The 20,103-nt window shown below is 29.9% G+C and overlaps 4 protein-coding genes across 6 annotated transcripts; 2 read left to right on the plus strand and 2 right to left on the minus strand.

Moving 5' to 3' along the window:
* Positions 1–10: 10 nt before the first annotated feature.
* On the plus strand, positions 11–3,406 carry LOC103314928 (small ribosomal subunit protein mS31). Its single transcript, XM_064354708.1, has 7 exons — positions 11–170; positions 223–394; positions 443–539; positions 2,445–2,571; positions 2,622–2,774; positions 2,822–3,042; positions 3,088–3,406. Exons 1-7 carry the CDS (start codon positions 145–147, stop codon positions 3,363–3,365), a joined length of 1,074 nt encoding a protein of 357 aa, XP_064210778.1. The 5' UTR covers positions 11–144; the 3' UTR covers positions 3,366–3,406.
* On the minus strand, positions 3,349–10,170 carry LOC655158 (exodeoxyribonuclease-like). Of its 2 annotated transcripts, none has more exons than XM_064354699.1 (9): positions 10,012–10,170; positions 8,472–8,534; positions 7,536–7,631; positions 7,428–7,484; positions 7,223–7,330; positions 7,126–7,173; positions 6,528–7,071; positions 3,707–4,016; positions 3,349–3,656 (listed from the first exon to the last, which is right to left on the minus strand). In XM_064354699.1, exons 1-9 carry the CDS (start codon positions 10,054–10,056, stop codon positions 3,539–3,541), a joined length of 1,389 nt encoding a protein of 462 aa, XP_064210769.1. In that variant the 5' UTR covers positions 10,057–10,170; the 3' UTR covers positions 3,349–3,538. The 2 variants fall into 2 exon arrangements, with proteins under 2 accessions (XP_064210769.1, XP_064210767.1); XM_064354697.1 differs by lacking the exon at positions 10,012–10,170 and adding an exon at positions 9,496–9,734.
* A 149-nt stretch (positions 10,171–10,319) lies between these two features.
* Positions 10,320–17,096, plus strand: LOC655229 (uncharacterized protein). The gene is made up of 2 exons (XM_961744.4): positions 10,320–10,942; positions 13,905–17,096. Exons 1-2 carry the CDS (start codon positions 10,516–10,518, stop codon positions 14,312–14,314), a joined length of 837 nt encoding a protein of 278 aa, XP_966837.1. The 5' UTR covers positions 10,320–10,515; the 3' UTR covers positions 14,315–17,096.
* LOC103313145 (hypothetical protein) lies at positions 17,055–18,211 on the minus strand. 2 transcript variants are annotated; one of them, XM_064354710.1, is made up of 3 exons: positions 18,064–18,211; positions 17,686–18,012; positions 17,055–17,640 (listed from the first exon to the last, which is right to left on the minus strand). In XM_064354710.1, the coding sequence occupies exons 2-3, from the start codon at positions 17,975–17,977 to the stop codon at positions 17,084–17,086; spliced, it is 849 nt and encodes a 282-aa protein (XP_064210780.1). In that variant the 5' UTR covers positions 17,978–18,012; positions 18,064–18,211; the 3' UTR covers positions 17,055–17,083. The 2 variants fall into 2 exon arrangements, with proteins under 2 accessions (XP_064210780.1, XP_008193864.2); XM_008195642.3 differs by having other exon boundaries at positions 17,055–18,012.
* Between the last annotated feature and the right edge of the window lie 1,892 nt (positions 18,212–20,103).

Genomic DNA, 20,103 nt, shown 5'->3' on the forward strand with positions numbered 1-20,103 from the left:
TCCAGTTCATTTAATACAATATTCTTCTTACAAAAATAATTTTAAAACCTTTCGGAAAATGGGCTAATGACGTAGCCATAGCCATAGCCACCCAACCTAACCTACAAAACCTCTGATTATTTTTTGGGTTTTTATTGTGTGAAAATGAGTAAAGTGCACCTTTTACCAAGGTTGGCTCATTAATGCAATAATGGGAGCACTATTACGTCAAATAATTTTCAGGTTTGGCCAAATTAAGAGCAACTTCTTAAAAGTGCATGGAAGAGTTTTGCACGTAGCACAGTTGAGTAGCAGTTCAGACGATGAAAAGAAAGTCCAGAAAAAGGATGAGGACACAAAGAAAAGTAACGAAGCCCTCAAAAAGTTAAATAACTTGTTAAAGACAATGATTGAGGTATTTGGCTGTTACACAAGTAGCAAAAAACAAGTGTAATGATTTTAGGACGATGTGCAGACTAGTGATAAGAAACTTAATTTGGCGAAGCCTCCCAATAGGAGACAGGGCCAGCAAGAGAAGAAAAAACCGGTGGAAACTCCTGGTAAATCATTCATGATTGATATTCAAACATGAGCCTCTTAATAGTAACAAAATATAAATAGAAAAGTACATAAATCTTCCAATAAAGGAAAAATACGAAAATTGCACTAAAAAAACTAGAAATGAGAAAAATATGCTTTTGTTTTGTTGCGAAAATAGTCCACTTCTCTTTAAATAAAATAAAATACCAAATTTATTTAATTTATAAATAAAACGAGCACACGAATTTTGTATTTTTTGATATTTGGAACGATAATCTAAACAAGAATAATAAATAATAAGACTATAGTTAAGCTTAGAAAGCATCAATGATTCGCAGTTTTCTCAAATTCAAAATATTGTACTTGGAATATCAAATTTTTAAAGCAAAATAAGACCTCTTTACAATCAAGTTGACATATTCTCTAAATCGTAATTCCAAGATCATTATAATTATAATTTTTTTTACGTTTTAGAGACACCTATTAGCTGTTTTAAAACTATGTAAACGCCAACATACTTAACATTGGAATTTCCAATTACAAGAATGTAAGGAAAATGCGAAATAATCATGTGACAGAAAGCAATTAAATGAAGGTGGCCAATTGCAATCGCACATGGAAAAAAGTGCCATTTTTTTTAATTAAGGCTGAAGAAGAATTTAGAACTTGCTCCAACTTCAAGCCCATTTAAGTTCAAATAAATTATAAAAAACTGATGCACAATCTTCATATTATGTAATTATTGTATACTTCATGAATAATTTTTTACAATAGAAGCGTCGTTTTTCATTAAAATATTTGTGCGAAAAGCTTATCTTTGCATATAATATGGTACAATATTATCTCTGTTCCTATTAATCAGCATTAGGTTCCACTTTTGTAGACACAAAGAGGTAATATCTGTCGATAATAAAGAGTTCAACAAACGGAAGTCTTATCTGATATTCATAAATTTTGAAGAATCTTCAAGATGAAAATGTAACGAATTTTTTAATGAAATTTTTAGAGACAAAAACCAGAAACAAACACAATACTTGGAATATGCCGATGATCTCCTACTTTCCGGCAATTTTGTCTGTTAAGTTTACTTTAAAATTAATTGTTTTATAATTTTTTACGTTAGCGATTTGAAATTCCGTCATTACAATAATTTTTCGGGAAATGCTCTAAAGCAATAATTCTTCCCAGGGCTGTAATAGTACTATAATTTTTCGATATTCCGATTGTTTATTATTATTAATTACTATACCTTCAGAACAACATAGCTTTAAATTTGATTATAAATTACTTTGCCTAAAATTTTTAAGAGAAGCAATGTGTTAATGGCTCTCAAGTCATAGCAAGCCGTTGGATTTTTTATTTTGGGTAAAGGACGCAATAAAGCGGTTTTACACATTTTTAGGATAATATGGGTGAACTTAATTTTAATATCTTTGCTGAAATGTTATCACCTTATTTTTTTGCCTACTAACGAGAATGTCGCATTAGCACAAACAGAAAAAGTAATTATTAACATCCTCTTCAATAAAGTTATCGCTTCTTTTCCTGTTTTGATGTTTAAATTTCGTAAAGTTGACCATATTTTTTCTGTCTAATTTTATACTTTTAGCAGTTTTTTTAACTTCTTGTTTGTAAGAATTATAAGCAATCCAATCGTTAGTATTAATTTTTATTCTTAGTCCAATGCCATATTACGCTCATACAAAAATTTTTTTATCAGGTGTAAGCCAAGGTCCATACATTTTTAAAACAAAGTATAAAAGGCGCGTGAAGATCAAATATTTGAATATTTCAATTTGAATTCAAAAAGAAAAAAATAAGAAAAGTTTCTATAAGAAATCAATCTGAGTATGCTGTTTTGAAAAAACCTAGTGGTGAACAGAATTAAAAACTTCTAGATTGTTGCAAAAACAATTTTGTTGCAGAGACACAAATGACCAGAGTTGTAAAGGACGTAGCAGAGACGTTGGGAGGAGATGTGAAGCAAACCGAGACAGAATTATTGATGAAGCTTTTAAAGACGTCTGAAGAGGGCAAAGCGTCTAATCTAGTGTTCGTATACAATTTTCAGTTACTGTTTCATTAAACTGTAAAAATTGTAGTGATTTGGTTAAAGGAATGAAAGTTGATACTGAGAAATCACCTAGTGAACAATCCAAGGCACAACAAGTTAGGAAAATTTTGCAAGGAAAAACGGGGGAAAAACCGATGTTTACACGAAGGCCGAGGAGCGCCAGGCCAATAAGAACAGAACTGTAAGTTAAAAATTATCTCTTGAACATTAACATTATTATTATTTTAGACCAACCGAGAAAATTGATCTCTTCGGAGCCGAATCTTTGGGGATTTTCACAGATAAAGCAAGTTACGTTAGTGAGGGCGTTGAAAACAAAACTTGGAACGAGTTATACCAGAGGGATTTAAAGCTGGCTGTTACTCACCCTCCTAGCAATTATTTCCAACAGATGATCTTGTGGACGGAACAGGGGAAAATATGGAAATTTCCCATTGATAACGAACAAGGTTGCGCCTAATTTGTTAAGTATCGTGTCATATTTCTAATTTTAGGGCTTGATGAGGAAAAGAAAGTTTATTTTACCGAGCACGTGTTTCTTGAGAAGTATTTAGAGCCTTGGTGTCCTCAAAAGGGGCCCTTGAGGCACTTCATGGAGTTGGTCTGTGTCGGACTTTCGAAAAATCCATACTTGACAGTTGACGCCAAACGGGAACATATCAAGTGGTTCAAAAACTATTTCGAAGAGAAGAAACAATTATTGAAAGAAGTTGGGGCACTACAAGACAGAGAGTTAGGTAACAAAAACACTCCTAAACAAATTGAACACTAATTTAGTACAAACTATAGTAAATACAGTATTGGAAAATGAAACTTTGTTTTAATGACAAACCTACTATTTTAAAGGGAAATTCAGCATTTATTAAAACTTATTTCGACACATGTAATGTAATAAAAACAAAACTCAAACGAATATAAAAAAAGTTGAAAAACTGGCCCAAACACTTAAATCTGGATGTGGAGTGAAAGGGGGCAATGGTCCGACCCCAGAACATCACTATGTATTATGTTATCGCAAACGTTGTCCACAAATCTTTGGGAGACTAAGAAATAATCCAAGCGCCTGAAAAATTTAATATTAAAACTAGATATCGCACAGTATTATTATTTTACCATCCAACGTTCTTAGCTCTGGCATTTCCCATGTAGGTCCAGAAAGTGTAAGCTTTTTCCTTCTCGGGATATAAGTGGCGATAAATATCAACATAACCGTTTCCAAGAAAAGCAGTCATGCCGTCACGTTCCTCCACTGTAAACCCAGCATTTTTGGTGTTGGTTTTGGGATTGGCCAAGTCAATCTCTTTGTGTGCCACGTTCATATCCCCACAAATTATGACTGGTTTTTGGGAGTCCAAATTTTTAATAAACTTCTCGAATTGTTCGTTCCAATCTAAACGTTTTGGCAAGGTGACTAGTTTTCGACCTGTTAATAAATGCGAATGAATTACTTACTGTTCGATCGTTGGTGTGAAAATAATGAATTCGATATAAACCCGACACATCAAACTTTTATTAAAAAAAAAAACAAACAGTGCCTTTGGTTATCTTTAGATGAGAGTAAACATACAAACTAATTTAAGAGAAATGGTCCTGACTTCGTACTAAATATATTATCCTTTACGTCACATCGATAAATCTCTCATACAAAAGCTTTTAAATAAAATATTTGAGATTTGGTCGATTCAAATACTCGTAAGCCTTTAAATTAAGATTTGGGGGAGATATTTGAAATTTTGAAACAAATTCCTGTAAAAAACGTTTAATTAACCCGTGAGAAGGTTGTTTGTTCAAGATTGTTCACAATCTTTAGGTAAGAGCTAGGAAAAATACTTTAAATAAAAATTGTGAAGCATACAATCAGAATGAGGCGAAAAATTGTTATTACATTAATTCAAAAATAGAATCTTCTTTTCTCTTTCCTTAAGCGAAAAATAAAGAACAGATTTTGCTAAAACTGACAGAAAAACAACTAAATTTGTTTGATCAAATGATCGTGGCATCATTTTTTTTTTAAGGGGTTTAGCATGTTTTTGGCCCTGTCAGGCAAATGTTTTGAAAAATATGGCAAAAATACACCGAAAAGTATTCGAAAACTGTTATGTTTGCCTTTTTTTTGTGTTTAAAGGTGAATAATTTTTTTCGAACGTTCTATCAAGTTTATCAGGCAAAAACGCCAGTATTTGGAAGAGTTTCCTCAAAAATGTGTTGCTCACTCAACTTATATTTTCATTTATAAAATGATACCATCTTGTAGTAACATTATCAGTTAAAAAAAAATAGTTTGATTGAACAATGCATCAATTTATCATAAAATACAGTCCACAGTTAATCATAAACAAAGCATTGTCAATGACAAATCGTAAGATATCCGGCTCGAAGAACCAAAAAATGTGGCTGTATTTTATTACGAATTGATACAATGTTAAATCAACTCAAACATTTTTTATTTATTTATTTTTTTTATAAATTAAAATATAAATCTAATGCGCAACGTAAGCAAAAATAAAATTAATGTTTAAAATGAAGGGTTTTTGTATTTTCGAGTAAGAAGGCCAAGGACTTTTATTTAATCCTTGGTATAAGCGCATCTAAAAATTAAGAAAAATCTGAACATACGTCAAAAATGAAGGCCAAGGACTTTTATTTAATGCTTAGTATAAGCGCATTCTAAAAATTAAGAAAAATCTGAACATAAGTCAAAAATGACATAATTATTTTTAAGGTGTACCAATTTCACAAATTTTAATCTACTTAGAAGGCCTGTTGTTCCAAAACAATTCGGATCAACAAATTATTGACGAATAATATATAACTCAGAATGAGGAGAAAAATTATTAAATTAGTCCAAAAATTTTCTACTAAAAAGTTCGCGAAATGTGGCTAAAAGTAGCGGAAAACCACTGAATTTATTTGATTATGATAATATTTCGCCTTTTTTCAAGCGGTTTGTATAATCCTTGGTGTAAACACGTTCTAAAAACTAGAAAAAAAGTTGGACAACTGTGGTTTAGGTCAACATAAATAATTATTGCCTTTTTTATTGTTTCAACAAGTATTTTACGAGATTTCACAAAAATCATTCTAAATTCAATTGTTCCTAAACTTTTATTGTCTTCCAAAAATTCACAAATCGGAAAAGTCAGCAGCCTAGTTTTTCAATTAAAATATCTTTAAAATTTATAAGTAAAATCAAATAGTTGTATCAAACTGCATGAAGATAAGTTATTAGTTTCGTTTGATGTTTTTTTATTCCAATTCCACAAATTTTATTTTACTTAAAAGACATTCCAGTCATTAAGTTTTTAAGAAATATAATCGACTAAATACGAAACTATTTCAAAGAATTTCGTCAGAAATAAGGCAAAAATCACCGCATTTTATAGGCCAAAGACATTTAAACCTTGGAGTAAACACATTTCCTGACATTATTGGTCTTAAAAAATGCACTAGAGACAATTTTCTCGAAATTTTACACAAAAAGTATTAAATACACTTATAAAAAAGAAGATAATTTGGTAATTAGAACCTAGAACACATTAGAATTTGATATTTATAGCCAAAAAGTTCGCTAGACCTTTCAAGCTACCTTTGTTGGCAAGTTTTCTATCTCTTGTTCTGTGACTGGCTGATCCAAAAAGAAACATTGCTGACGTCGGGTCAGAAATTCTCACATTTTCAATAATTTTTCGCTATTTTATGATTGGCTATCCACATAACTCCAACTTTTTTATTTACAATTTACTGAACAAATATGGGACCAATTAACACTTGGTTTAAAGAACACACACACACACACACACATTTATCATTTAAGATTCAACAAATTTCAAAAATCAAAACATTGGTTAAAAAGCGTTGTATTTTTTTTTTAATAAAAGTAGTGAGTCTTTTACTAAATAAATTCTCTCCAGATAAAAAAAAATTAAACATTTACCTGCATTGGGGACATATACGTTGACTACAAAGAAAGTTTCATACTCCACAGTGATACATCTGCCCTCTGTATCATGTTCTTTAGAGTCAATCCCATAAATAACATTAAGTGGTTTATCTTTAACCATAATGCCTACACCTGCATAGCCATCTTTATCGCTACTACACCACAATGTTTCATAACCTTCTATAGTCTTGACTTCTTCTGGTAATTTATCTACAGCGCACTTAGTCTCTTGAATACAAAGTATATCTGGTTCGTCATACTTCAGGATATCAAGGCATCCCTTCTTTAACCAGCTTCTTAATCCGCCTACATTCCACGTAGTGATATGAAAGTTGGGAGCTTTTCCTTTCGGGGATTTCGTAGTGCATTTGAAATTTATATTTTCCCAATTAGTTACTGTCGAATTTTTAGGCGCCTTTGTACTATCTGGCTCAGTCTCTTTCTTACTAGCAACAGCTTTGCGTTTTTGAGGTTTTTTCGCTTCTTCCACTTGGGTTTCTTCTTTATTTCCACTGTCTGCCTTCTTGGCAGTTTTACCCTATAAAGTTTTGTGTTATTCTTCAAATTCTATTACAAGTGAAAAATAAAATACCTTAGTTTTCTTTGCCTTAGGTTCCTCCTTACTTTCAGCGCTTACGGGCTAGAACAGATCTTGTAAAACAACTAAAACTTGGTGGCAATATACTCACTTCTGCTGCTTTCCTACGTTTTGTTATTCTTTTTTCGGTTGTCTCGTTTTCACCTTCAGCTGGTTCAGCAGGTGGTACTTTAGTATTTTCCTTCTTGGAAGATGTAGCCTAAAAAATTACAATTATTGTAAATTATTTAGAACTGAACCACACTTTTTTTTGTGGAAATTATCACAAAAATTCACTTCAAGTAAAATATAAATACCTTGTTTTTCCTTGCTTTAGGTGCAACAGTTTCCTCGACATTTTCAACGCTTACAGGCTAAAATACACTTCATAAAACAAAAAAGACTTGGTGGCAACATATACTCACTTCTGCTTTATTGCGTTTTGTAATTTTTTTTTCATTTGTTCCGTTTGTAACTTCAGTTGGTTCAGCTGGTGGTTGTTCCTTCTTGGAAGTTTTAGGCTAAAATGTCATAAATATTTATTGCATTTAAACCAAATATAAATATTTATTTCTGGATTATGATAGTAATAACTAGTTTTTATTTAGTTGTTGAGGTACATAATGTTTCTTCAGCTTTTTTAACAGGTCTTACACTGTTGTTTTGAAACCCAAAATTGACCAACTTTTACAAAACAAAATTAGAAAAAAAATTACATAATCTGTGTCAAAAAAAGATTTTTCTTAAATAAAGACGTAATTATTGTAAATAATCTTCCGAAGATGCATGAGCATAATAATATAAATTAATTGGTTTAAATTAAGCAGAAAATTACATATGATTAAAAAAAAACAAAAATATATTTGGTGAAAAAGTTTGACTTTATTATAACTATTTATAAGATAGTGGAATTTTTTCTAGCATGCAGTTTTTTTTGCATCTGGTGACTTCAGGAATGTCTTCGCTTATCAAATGATAGATCTGAAGTACGAAAACAAAACCCGTTTTTTAATTTCGTCCAACTACTTCAGATAGATGCTTTTTTAATACAGGGATTTTGTTTTTAAAATAAATAATAAAATCGATATTTTGAATATTTAGGTAATATTTTGCAACAATTAAAAACTTTCGCCCGAAAATAAAGGTTTCGCGTTTTAATCAAAATTTCTGCTCATTTTTTTTAGTTCTGTGTTAGTTATACTGTGTAACAACTAATAAATAAAGTGAAATGAAATGTTCACATTATTAGGTATTTGTGACAAAAAGAAACTACTATAATCAATTACTCTTTTATGTTGAAAATATGTTACCATAAAAAGTATAAGTAGAATTGTCTTAATTTCTATTTATAATATACTTACTTTGACATCAGGTTTAGCCTCTTTTTCCACTTTCTTTTTTGTGGCCTTGGTCTCAGTTTTAGCCTAAACATTAAGAAAACAATAAATAAATAAATAAATCATATTTAAGTTACCTAAATTATTATACAGGCTGTCTCGCGAGTGTAAATGTTTCAACCACAGACCTATTTTTTTCTAAAAACCTTTTTTGAAACACTTCGATGTCTGTGCAATTACATCTTTTATTATTTTACTCGAAAACGATACATTTTACAAAAAAATACAGAGAAAAAAATCGAAATTGAATGGGCTTTCATTCTAGTAATACCATATTCTTTGCCATAATCAAACTAATTTGAGCTACAAAGTTGACCAGGAGGCATCATAGCCCCCTTTTACAATGTTCTACAGTTCTATTCGCACAGACCTATTTGCACTATTAAATTATTACAATAATAATAATAATAATACTGGTAATAATAATATTGCCTACCATTAAATTAAAAAAAAATCTGAAATACAAGATTTTTTATGAAATTAAAAGAATAAAAATGAATATTACAACTACAACTACTGCTAAATCATCTTATTTACAAAATTAATGCAATCTATCTTATTGTTCAATAATTTATGTTAAGAATGCGATTCTTAAGATAACTTTTCTGATACGAGTTTCTTCCCGTAGGTTAATTGTTAAATTTTTAAATTTAAATCTGTTCTTTGTAAAGTTTGTCCATTAATTATTATAGTTACACATAATCGTTTTTTTTTAATTTGTGTAAGTCGATAAAACATTTTAAACATTTAAGTTTAATCTATTTCGCACCACTTGAGAATATTATTGATGTTACTCTGCAAAACTTGACAATCATTATTAGTTTTTATTACATTATAAAATTTAAGATCATTATTCATTAGCAAAAAGACTGAAACATATTCATAAATAATAGACACTCTCGAGACACCCTGTTCGTATAAGTCGTACAGTTTCCGAATGAAAAAAAAAAAATAATAAAACACAACAAAACTAATAAAATATACATACAAAATATATGATATGCATCCCTGAACTCGTGTGCACATTTTTTGCACAGTTAAGCCACTGGTTAAATTCGTTAAACCAAGGCTTTTGTGTAACTCCAACACAAAGGGGCTTTAGAAGCTGAATTATGTTTCGTTTTGAAAAGGGGTATTGCACTGACTGAATATGCGAAAATCTCAGCAAATATCTATTCACAACCGAAAATTTAAGCATATTTTGCAACATATTCTTCTATCGTCTGTAGGGTTAGATATTGCGTTGTAGCATTTCCGTTACAAGAAGGGTTAATAAAGTAGGGTTACAAAACCACCAAAAAACTTGTAGAAAATAGGAACTTGTACTAAAGAATCCGAGAATATTAAAGGCAAAGAATGAGAATCTTCAAATGTATTAAGAAATGATAAGTGCAGCCTTTATCACTGCTATTTACTACAAGAGTTAATTTTGGTTAAAATTCACTCAAAACAGTTTGGCAAAATAATTACACACAAAAAGGTACCAGTAACTGTTTTAGCTCACCTTGGTGGCTGTCTTGGCACCAGATGCAGCTTTTTTGGGTGGCATTTTGCAATTTTATCACAACTAACACAAAATTCAACGGTATTTCAATGTGCGCCAAAAAACGCCGAGTTTTTGACAGACGAAAAAAAGCGCTGCCAACACACCGACTAGTAAATGTTCAAGAAAACGAGCGGTTTTTTGAAAAATTAAACTTTTTAATGAATGTAGTCAAACTAAATACGATTTTTAACCGAGTTCGAGTCATCAGTCATTAATTAAAGTAAACTTCTTTACTTAACTATGGTTTTTGGTCATTTTTAGTGTGACTTTGACAATTGTCACACTTGTCAAAATTTTAGGGTTAGAGTTTTTGTTTATTTGAGGCCTCGTTCGTTTTCCCGTTCCGTTTATTTTTGAGCGAACATTTGTTGTTCCTGTCATATTGTGCATTAAATTCGTCCTTGTGCTATTCTTAAATTAGGCGAAATTACTTGATCTTTCAATTAACAACGTTGATCGAAAATGGCAACGTTAGAAGACAAGATTCTCGGCGAAAAATTGCACAATTACTGCAGCAGCAGTGAGGAAAGTGAGGGTGATTCCGATTCTGAGGAACAAAACAAGAAAACAGAACCCGTTGATGCGACGCCCCCTGAAGTCAATAAATGGGAGGGGACGTCCTCCAACACGGGCCCCAAAGGAGTGATCAAGGACTGGCAAAGGTACAAACAACTGGAGAATGAAAAACGGGCGGAGGACGAAAGCGAGAAAATCGCCCTCATGAAGAAACTGACTTTGACGGTTCAATCGGCCTTGGATGAAGAGCGGGAAAAAGCGGCTTTGGAAGACCCAGATTTGGCCGAATTGTTGAATGATGATTTCTTGTTAAACTACCAGAAGCAAAGGATGCAGGAAATGCTGCTTCAGACAAACCATAACATCAAATTTGGTGAGCTTTTTTGTGTTAACAAGTCGATTTTCTTCCAAATTTGTGCGATAACTACAAGTTATTTTTTTCTTTAAAATACTTACTAGGTATTTTTTAGTGTTGATTTGTGTTTTCATTAAAATCGTAGGAAGGATTTGTTATACGCAAATACGTAATTGAAGTTTCCAAGACATACCCAAGTAACAAATTTAATAAGTTTTATGATAGTTTGGAAAAATGCTATAAGAAAGAGTAGTTCTTAAATCTATTAAGAATAATATATTTGCCTTAACAATACCTACAGGAGTGTCTTAAAACCAAACACCCTTTAAAAACCCTACTCTTGAAGAACTTATTTATAAAACTCGTTTATTGCTTAAAAATGGTTTTAAGACATGCTCAAAGAGTCTTATAAAACATGATGTTATCGAAGTTTAGCATAAAAAATTTGCGTTAATTCTTTAAATTGATTCTAGTAGACTTTTTGGGTGATATACTAAGTTTTACTGCTGACAAAAGCAAAAAACAAAAATTACCACCATTTCTTTAATGGTTAAAAAGTGCATATTTTTTAATTTTAAGTCAAACAGCAGTAAAATATGGCTGAATTCATAAAACTACATCGTTTATGTAAAATTATTTAGAAGAAAATTAACTCTCAATAAAAGTAAGTCAATAAGTTTTAGCTAAGTATAAATAATTTTTATAAAAACTGCTATAAGACATATTATTTATTCAGGTAAAACAAAAAACTTCTAGACAGAACTTTTAAAAAACCACTTGGTTTTAAGATGGTTTTATTATAAATTCTAAGTCTATTGTAAATGTTTCCCGTCAGAAATTTTAACTGTGTTCAAAGCAGAGCTGATTTAATTTTTAATTTTAAAGGTCACTAAATGCTGAGGTAATTAAATCTCTTAGAGTTATCGTGTTTGATTTATATTTTGATTAAATAAACACTTAAGAAGTAATTATGGTTTTATTACACCTATTGACCAAATAAAATTGCCCTAGAGTAAAAAATTTTAAACAGAAGGCAATTATAAGATTGTTATAAAACTTTTGTTAAACTATCTTAAGAATTTATGGTTTTAATATTTCTTGATGAGAAGAATTGGCTGACAATACCTGTAGACAAGATTATTTTACAGCAACTCAACTACAAACTACCTTCATAAAACTTTTACAAAACCGTAATAGGTCTTTAACCAGCATCCAAATTGTTACTTGGGTGTACCATAACATAAAAATTAAATATTAATATTTTTTTTAGAAAAGCTGGAAGATACTGACCCCCTGATTCATTTAAAATTATTCTCAAGAGCAGGTACAGGCTGTTTTCGAAATTAGCTACAATAATTTTTTTAAATGGAACACCCTATTTTTTCCATTTTTGGAACACTGATGTTTTACACTCTTAAAAAAATGTTTTATAAAAACTAAGAATCCTAGAAAAGTAGGGCCTTCACCACTGTAAAGAAAAAAGTTCATAGTGAAAGGACAAACAATTTAAAAAATGAAGACACCTGTTACTAATTACTCAAAATATATTTAACCTTAAACATTAAGTAAAATATTCAGCTAATAATAACTTTAATGTTACTCTTACGGATATCTAAATTTAAATTTAATAAAATTTACTTATAAAGACCTAAAGCAGAAATTATTACATTTAGTAATTATGTTCGTCAGTGGTATTACAAGAGAGTAGGAATAAATTGAAACATATTAGCATAAGTATTTTTTGTAGTTAAAATAGTTTGATGTTTGTTTAATGCAAAAGTGAAACCAGTCCTTTAATTTTTCTCTTAAGAGACAATCAATTTAAAAGATTCAAAAAACATTAGTCCTTAAGTTGTTTATAACAATTTCTGGACTGTAGTACAAGAAAATTTTGCCCACAGGATTATCATTGTGAAGAGGTTGGAGGATGGCTCTGTAGTATTTTTTTGTTAAATATTTGTTTTTTTTTATACTAAAGTTAACACATTGTTGAAAATGTTTTATTGTGGGAATATTATTATGTAGCATTTATTTTTTCCAGCTTTGATGCGGCTAAAAAAATGGGGTTTTTATTTAAAAAAATAGAATTAATAATATTGGGAATGGTTTACTTAAAAAAAAATATCTGTTCGAGCATTTTATCCACAACAAAATATATTATACTTTTAATAGAATTATTCCATAATTTTATCGCTCACTGTTTTTGTTTTCTTACAATTCCTATGATTAGGTTTCTATTACATTTTTTGTTGGTTTTTTTGTCAGTAATTGCGTAATTTCGCTGAAACAGACCAAAAGATCATAAATATATGACCATAGAGTTTTGTTGGATTGATCTTTTTTTTTCAAGAGAGAAGCTCACCCATTTTTCAAAGTTTTGCCAAAAAATAATCTTGATAAACTTTGTTGAAAGTCCTAGTTTTCTAGGATTATTAGTTTTTGTGAAAAATATTTAAAAATAGCGTGTTTTCGTCAAAAAATGAAATTATTTCAAAAACTAAACAGAATTGACCAATGCAAGTTTAGATGAAAATCATCAATATTAAATTATTATTATAATTAAAAAATTATTATTACAAGTACGTTCACAAATGCACTAAAACTTTCATTTAAAAAAACATAAGCTTACATTGTAGCTCATTTCAGAAACACTCAGTATGTTTTAAGTAATCTTTGGTAGTATCTACGGCTTTTGTAAAAAGGTATATATATTTCTCATTTATTTAAGAGTCAAAAATGGACTTTTCCAATTGCTAGGTCAGCCTGTATATTGTTATTTTTTTTTGTTTTTTTTTAATGAAAATTGTAAGAGTTCTTTTGTATACATTTGCACATTTGTTTGGTTTTGTTTATTGCTTGTAATCCCAAATACGTAAATAAATAAAAACTCAATCTTGGAAATTGAATATCTCCGGAACTGAACGGTCGATTTTTGAATAATCTTTGAATAATAACTTAAATAACGCAGTTGTTTTTTCAGGTGAGGTAATAGTTTTAAAAAGCAGTGGTGAACTCCTCGACGCAATTGACAAGGAGCATAAATCGGTGACTATCGTTGTACACATTTACGAAGACAATGTGGAAGCCTGTCGCACAATGAACGTGTGCTTAAAACAGCTTTGCAAAACTTACGAAAATGTGAAATTCTGTTCAATTGTTGGCTCAAGGGCTGGGATGAGTATGCGGTTTAAAACAGACGGAGTTCCGGCTTTACTTATCTATAAAGGGGGACAACTTGTCGGGAATTTTATTCGATTGTCGGATGATCTTGGCACTGATTTTGAGCCTGAAGACATTCAGAGTTTTTTAGTTGAACATGGAATGCTGGAAGACAAGAGTTGTACTCCGTTGCTCATTCAAGGTGGAACGGATCACAGTGACAGTGATTGAGTATTAGTGCAAGTAAAGTATTGGTGCTAAGACCTTAAATGTATTGCTTTATTGGTTTCCGGAACGATTTAACGTAACCTAACACCAAACAAATCAGCGATTAAATTTATCTAAGGCTAAATCGTTCCAGAAACCGTTATGTTATTTCCAGGTGTTTTCTAATCTATTAAATTTTGTCTTTGATCTCATGAGAGGCTATTACGTTGTAGAAATGCATTGAATGCATTTTTCATCTACTTTTTATTAAATTTGTCCTTGATTTTGTCATATTACCACAATACTAATAATAATAAAGTTATAAACCAATTCTTATGATAACGGTCTGATCAGTGATCACGGTTAAATCAATAGTGTTATGTTATGAATGGTACTACATCTTTTCCAATTGTAGTTGAGAATGATTAATTCTGAAAGATTAATTTCCGATAATTTCAGTATTTTAGAAGGTATTAATTGTAGTTCAGAAGATGGTTTCTGATATTCAAATACTACTTTCTTTGTTCTGAAATAAATTGGAAAAAGTATAAAACAAAAAATTAGTTTAGCTTAAAAGTAAAAAGTATGAGCTTTAGCCTTTTAACATTTTTTTAGAGATCTGCAGCCGAGAAGTTAGAAACATAAGAAACTCTATTGTTTTTGTAAATTGTCTGATAATGACCACAAAAAAATAGTTTTTTTGAACTATTTGAAGTGAATATTCGAAATTTGAAAGCAATTTTTTTCATCAAAAATTATAAACAAAGTGATTCTTTCTAACTACACTCTTTTCAACTTCAAATAACGTCAATTGAAGTTCAGATTAGTTACTTTGGTTTGGGAAAACATTTTTTTTTATTCGGAAGTTACAAATTGTATTTCAGAGAATAAGTTGTAATTAATATTTTACTCTTTTCAGCTGTTGAAAAAAATGTTGAAGTTGTTAAATATTTTTTAATTAAAATTAGGTAATAAATAAAAGCAGTGGTAATCAAGTATATAGCTTTTGTTTTCTGTAGTATTTTGTTATTTTAAATTTCAATCCCAATTTACGTATAAAAAGTCTATTTTTAAATTACAATTAACATCTTCCAAAAAAGAACTTACGATTCTGAATTACTTTTACGCAGTTGAAATTAAAGCTTTATTTTTAATAAAAAAATACGTGGAAACACTGAAAAAAATACCGTAAGACCGTAACATTTTCATAATAAAACATTTTTGCAACATTACCTATTTCAAAGCATTTAAAGAAAAAACTGTGTTGAATATAATTTTGGACAGTGTCTTTTTTATTAGATAAAACAATTTATTCTTTTTGATTTATAATTGGAATATTTTCACAAGATTTGAATGTTGGGTTTTCTCAAAAAACAAAATTCAACTATTTAGGACCGAAATCCAAACATTTTGTTTGTTATTTTCCTTTAACAATAATTTAATAACAATTTAAGAGTATATTTTACTGTATTTTCATATTTGGTGTTAAATACTTCATTTATTTTTTGAAAAAAATATTTTTTTAATAGACTGAACATGGAATAAGGACTGAGAGAAAAATAATAAATAAAATATTCTTTTACAATTGGATTAAATATTTGTAACCAATTTTAACAGGTTTTTTGTTGGTAACATTTTAAGCCTTCTTTTTAATACCTGAATCCTAGATTATTACCACTATTTTAAAATATGTTTTCCATAGCAACGTGTTTTTAAATTAAAATATTCCAACAAAAAAAAATTGAAAAAACTTAACGACAGTCCACGAACTTTAAGCTTGTGTTTTCGCTATTGTATTTTTTAATAACAAAATTAAATGAAAAGATTTTTTTTCCATTTTCGTTTTAAATGACACGGATTTTTTCATACGTTCTCAGCATAGTTAAAACTTAAATGTCTTGTCCAAAAAAATATTTAAAAAAATGTTACTAACCCCATAAAAAATTAAGTTTATTCCTTATAACTTATTAAAGTTGTTACGGGCAATGAACTGGGTGTAAATAAATTTACCACTTCAGCTGACGTTTCGGTTTTTATTAAACCTTTTTCAAAGCTTATTCCTTATGTAGCTTACAATGAACCCTAAAAATTAATTGACTAACGAATTAAGTTAACATTTAATTGACCAAAGGTCAAATTAATCGCAAATTAAAATTAATTGTGAGCTATACAACGAATAGGCTTATTTTTAGTTTTTTTTTGCACAAAAAAACGTTTCTTTAAGAATATTAATAGAAATTATAAAAAAAACTATTTTTTCAGTAATTCATTAAATTTAATTATAAAAACAGAAAAAAAATTTAGTAACAAACACTCAGTAGTGAGTTCTGTGTGATTATTTTTTAACTACAGTAAAAATATACTTTTAGCAGACTCGGCCTGTAGTTCACCCTAAAACAAAAAAACAATTTCGATCTATGATCAGACCTTTAATATGAAAGGGCTTCTAATAAGTCAACTTTGTTTAATCTACAAATGTGTTCTATGTAATATAAGATACTTGTGTGTATTAATGTTAATTACTGCATCTGTTTAAATAATCATTTCCATGTATTATAATCGGTATTACTCTTAAGCATAAGATTAGGGAAATATCGACGAGACTTTGCGTGTACTATTCTTAATCACAAAGGCTAACTAATGAATAGAAAACGGTTTTGTAAAGAATTGTGTGCCTGTTTTGTTTTGCTTGCAAAAATCACTGTGACTTCTGACGTTTTTCTACTATTACAATTTTGTATTTTGTTTAAATAAAAATGTAGCAAAAGTGTTAGAAATATAATATAAAAATAGTTATTTACAATAAGCTTTATACATCATTTCCTTTCTTGAAAGCGAGGCTTTGTATTCCACGTAGGACTTCAAGATCTGATCAAACTGCTTGCAGGCCACTTGTTTGTACTTCTCCCTCATCTCTTGCAAGTGTTTAATCTCGCTCTCACATTCAAGTTGTTGCTCCTTTATATCCTTTAGCAGCTCCTTGTAGGCTTTCAACGAGTTGCTTCTCTCCATAAATACGTCAATTCTGGAAGTCTCGCGCGCAAGTTTCGTTTTTAGTTCGCCCACTTGGGCCCCCATTTGACATTCTTTTATTTTTTCATCACACACTTTTGGTAATTTTTCCAGTCGCAGTTTAGCAATATCTTCCAAAACCTTCTCTTCAGTTAATACATTTTCTAAATACTTTTGCTGTTGCTCCTCCAGTTTTTTCTTCAACACCACCAACGTGTTATCTTCAGGCCTGACACTGAAATCGCAACCGTCACGTCCATCCACTGAGTTCACATTCTGCGAAGTTGCTTTCAAAAACTCGTCACAAACTTTCTTGTATTTGTGCTCCAAAATGAGCCCTATTGCTTTTCTGAGAGTGAGACCTTCGTTAAAGCTTAACTCACTGTGTCCTGAAGATTGTAATCCTAGTAACTGTGTGTTTTCATTGTCTAACACCTCAACTTGCTGGCAACTTTGCTCATGTAAAATATTTTCCACTTTGGTTGCAAGATCAGGGTTCAAGGCACCAGCAGTGGATATAAAATCGGGCACAGCTTGGTATAGTATTTGGAGGTGGGTGTACCTGTCGCGTTGTAATTTGAGGAGGTGCCGCAAGTTGTTCAGTTCTTGAATTTGGGGGCTGTTACAATCGCTGGGGGTCGTTTCAAAGTCGGGGATGGGTAGTGAGTCGGACATTATTTACCGTAATACGTCCAACCATGCCAATTTCACTGAAATAACACAATTGTGAAGAATTGTAATTTAAAAGTTTCAAATTTTACCGTTTTGTTTGCGCTTGATGTCAAACACATGTCAAAAATGTCAATCTGTCAAAGACAAGTAGGGGAGGAGAGGGTAATGTTGCCAACTGTGCAAAAAATCAACATTTCCCACGTTTAAAGAAGAAAAAAGTAAATGAAATTTGCAAACACACTGATATTTATTTATTGCACAAGACACTGATAACAAAAACAACGAGATAAACGTTCTTCTTTTTCTACTGTTTATTTTTAATTCTTTTGTAGTTTTGTGAGTTTGGTTAAAATAATGTACCACTGTTTCTGTACTCTTCTCTTGAACTTCGTAATAAATTCTTCTCTGATTATTTTTTAAATAAGTCGTTCTTAAATCCAATTTTTTTATTGTTATTTTATAAGATTTCATTTCACAGTCGTATTTGATGATGTTTTTTTTATTATTTTTTGAGCTTTGGTTCTGCACTCTTCTCTGGATTTTTTTAAGATCTGCTTCCACCAGATCTAAAATTTGGACAATTTTTTGATTTCTTTGTAGTACTAAATCCATTCTGAGATACTTTTAAAGATTTTTCTCTAGATTCCTCTTCAATTTTGTTTTCTAGGCACCATTCAAAATTTTTCTTTCTTTTACATTAGATTCTTGTCTACTTGCTTGAAAATTTCTTTATTGTTTACAAACTACCTTCATAAAACTTTTACAAAACCGTAATAGGTCTTTAACCAGCATCCAAATTGTTACTTGGGTGTACCATAACATAAAAATTAAATATTAATATTTTTTTTAGAAAAGCTGGAAGATACTGACCCCCTGATTCATTTAAAATTATTCTCAAGAGCAGGTACAGGCTGTTTTCGAAATTAGCTACAATAATTTTTTTAAATGGAACACCCTATTTTTTCCATTTTTGGAACACTGATGTTTTACACTCTTAAAAAAATGTTTTATAAAAACTAAGAATCCTAGAAAAGTAGGGCCTTCACCACTGTAAAGAAAAAAGTTCATAGTGAAAGGACAAACAATTTAAAAAATGAAGACACCTGTTACTAATTACTCAAAATATATTTAACCTTAAACATTAAGTAAAATATTCAGCTAATAATAACTTTAATGTTACTCTTACGGATATCTAAATTTAAATTTAATAAAATTTACTTATAAAGACCTAAAGCAGAAATTATTACATTTAGTAATTATGTTCGTCAGTGGTATTACAAGAGAGTAGGAATAAATTGAAACATATTAGCATAAGTATTTTTTGTAGTTAAAATAGTTTGATGTTTGTTTAATGCAAAAGTGAAACCAGTCCTTTAATTTTTCTCTTAAGAGACAATCAATTTAAAAGATTCAAAAAACATTAGTCCTTAAGTTGTTTATAACAATTTCTGGACTGTAGTACAAGAAAATTTTGCCCACAGGATTATCATTGTGAAGAGGTTGGAGGATGGCTCTGTAGTATTTTTTTGTTAAATATTTGTTTTTTTTTATACTAAAGTTAACACATTGTTGAAAATGTTTTATTGTGGGAATATTATTATGTAGCATTTATTTTTTCCAGCTTTGATGCGGCTAAAAAAATGGGGTTTTTATTTAAAAAAATAGAATTAATAATATTGGGAATGGTTTACTTAAAAAAAAATATCTGTTCGAGCATTTTATCCACAACAAAATATATTATACTTTTAATAGAATTATTCCATAATTTTATCGCTCACTGTTTTTGTTTTCTTACAATTCCTATGATTAGGTTTCTATTACATTTTTTGTTGGTTTTTTTGTCAGTAATTGCGTAATTTCGCTGAAACAGACCAAAAGATCATAAATATATGACCATAGAGTTTTGTTGGATTGATCTTTTTTTTTCAAGAGAGAAGCTCACCCATTTTTCAAAGTTTTGCCAAAAAATAATCTTGATAAACTTTGTTGAAAGTCCTAGTTTTCTAGGATTATTAGTTTTTGTGAAAAATATTTAAAAATAGCGTGTTTTCGTCAAAAAATGAAATTATTTCAAAAACTAAACAGAATTGACCAATGCAAGTTTAGATGAAAATCATCAATATTAAATT

This window comes from Tribolium castaneum, chromosome 1, assembly GCF_031307605.1.
Source record: "Tribolium castaneum strain GA2 chromosome 1, icTriCast1.1, whole genome shotgun sequence".
NCBI lineage: Eukaryota > Metazoa > Arthropoda > Insecta > Coleoptera > Tenebrionidae > Tribolium > Tribolium castaneum.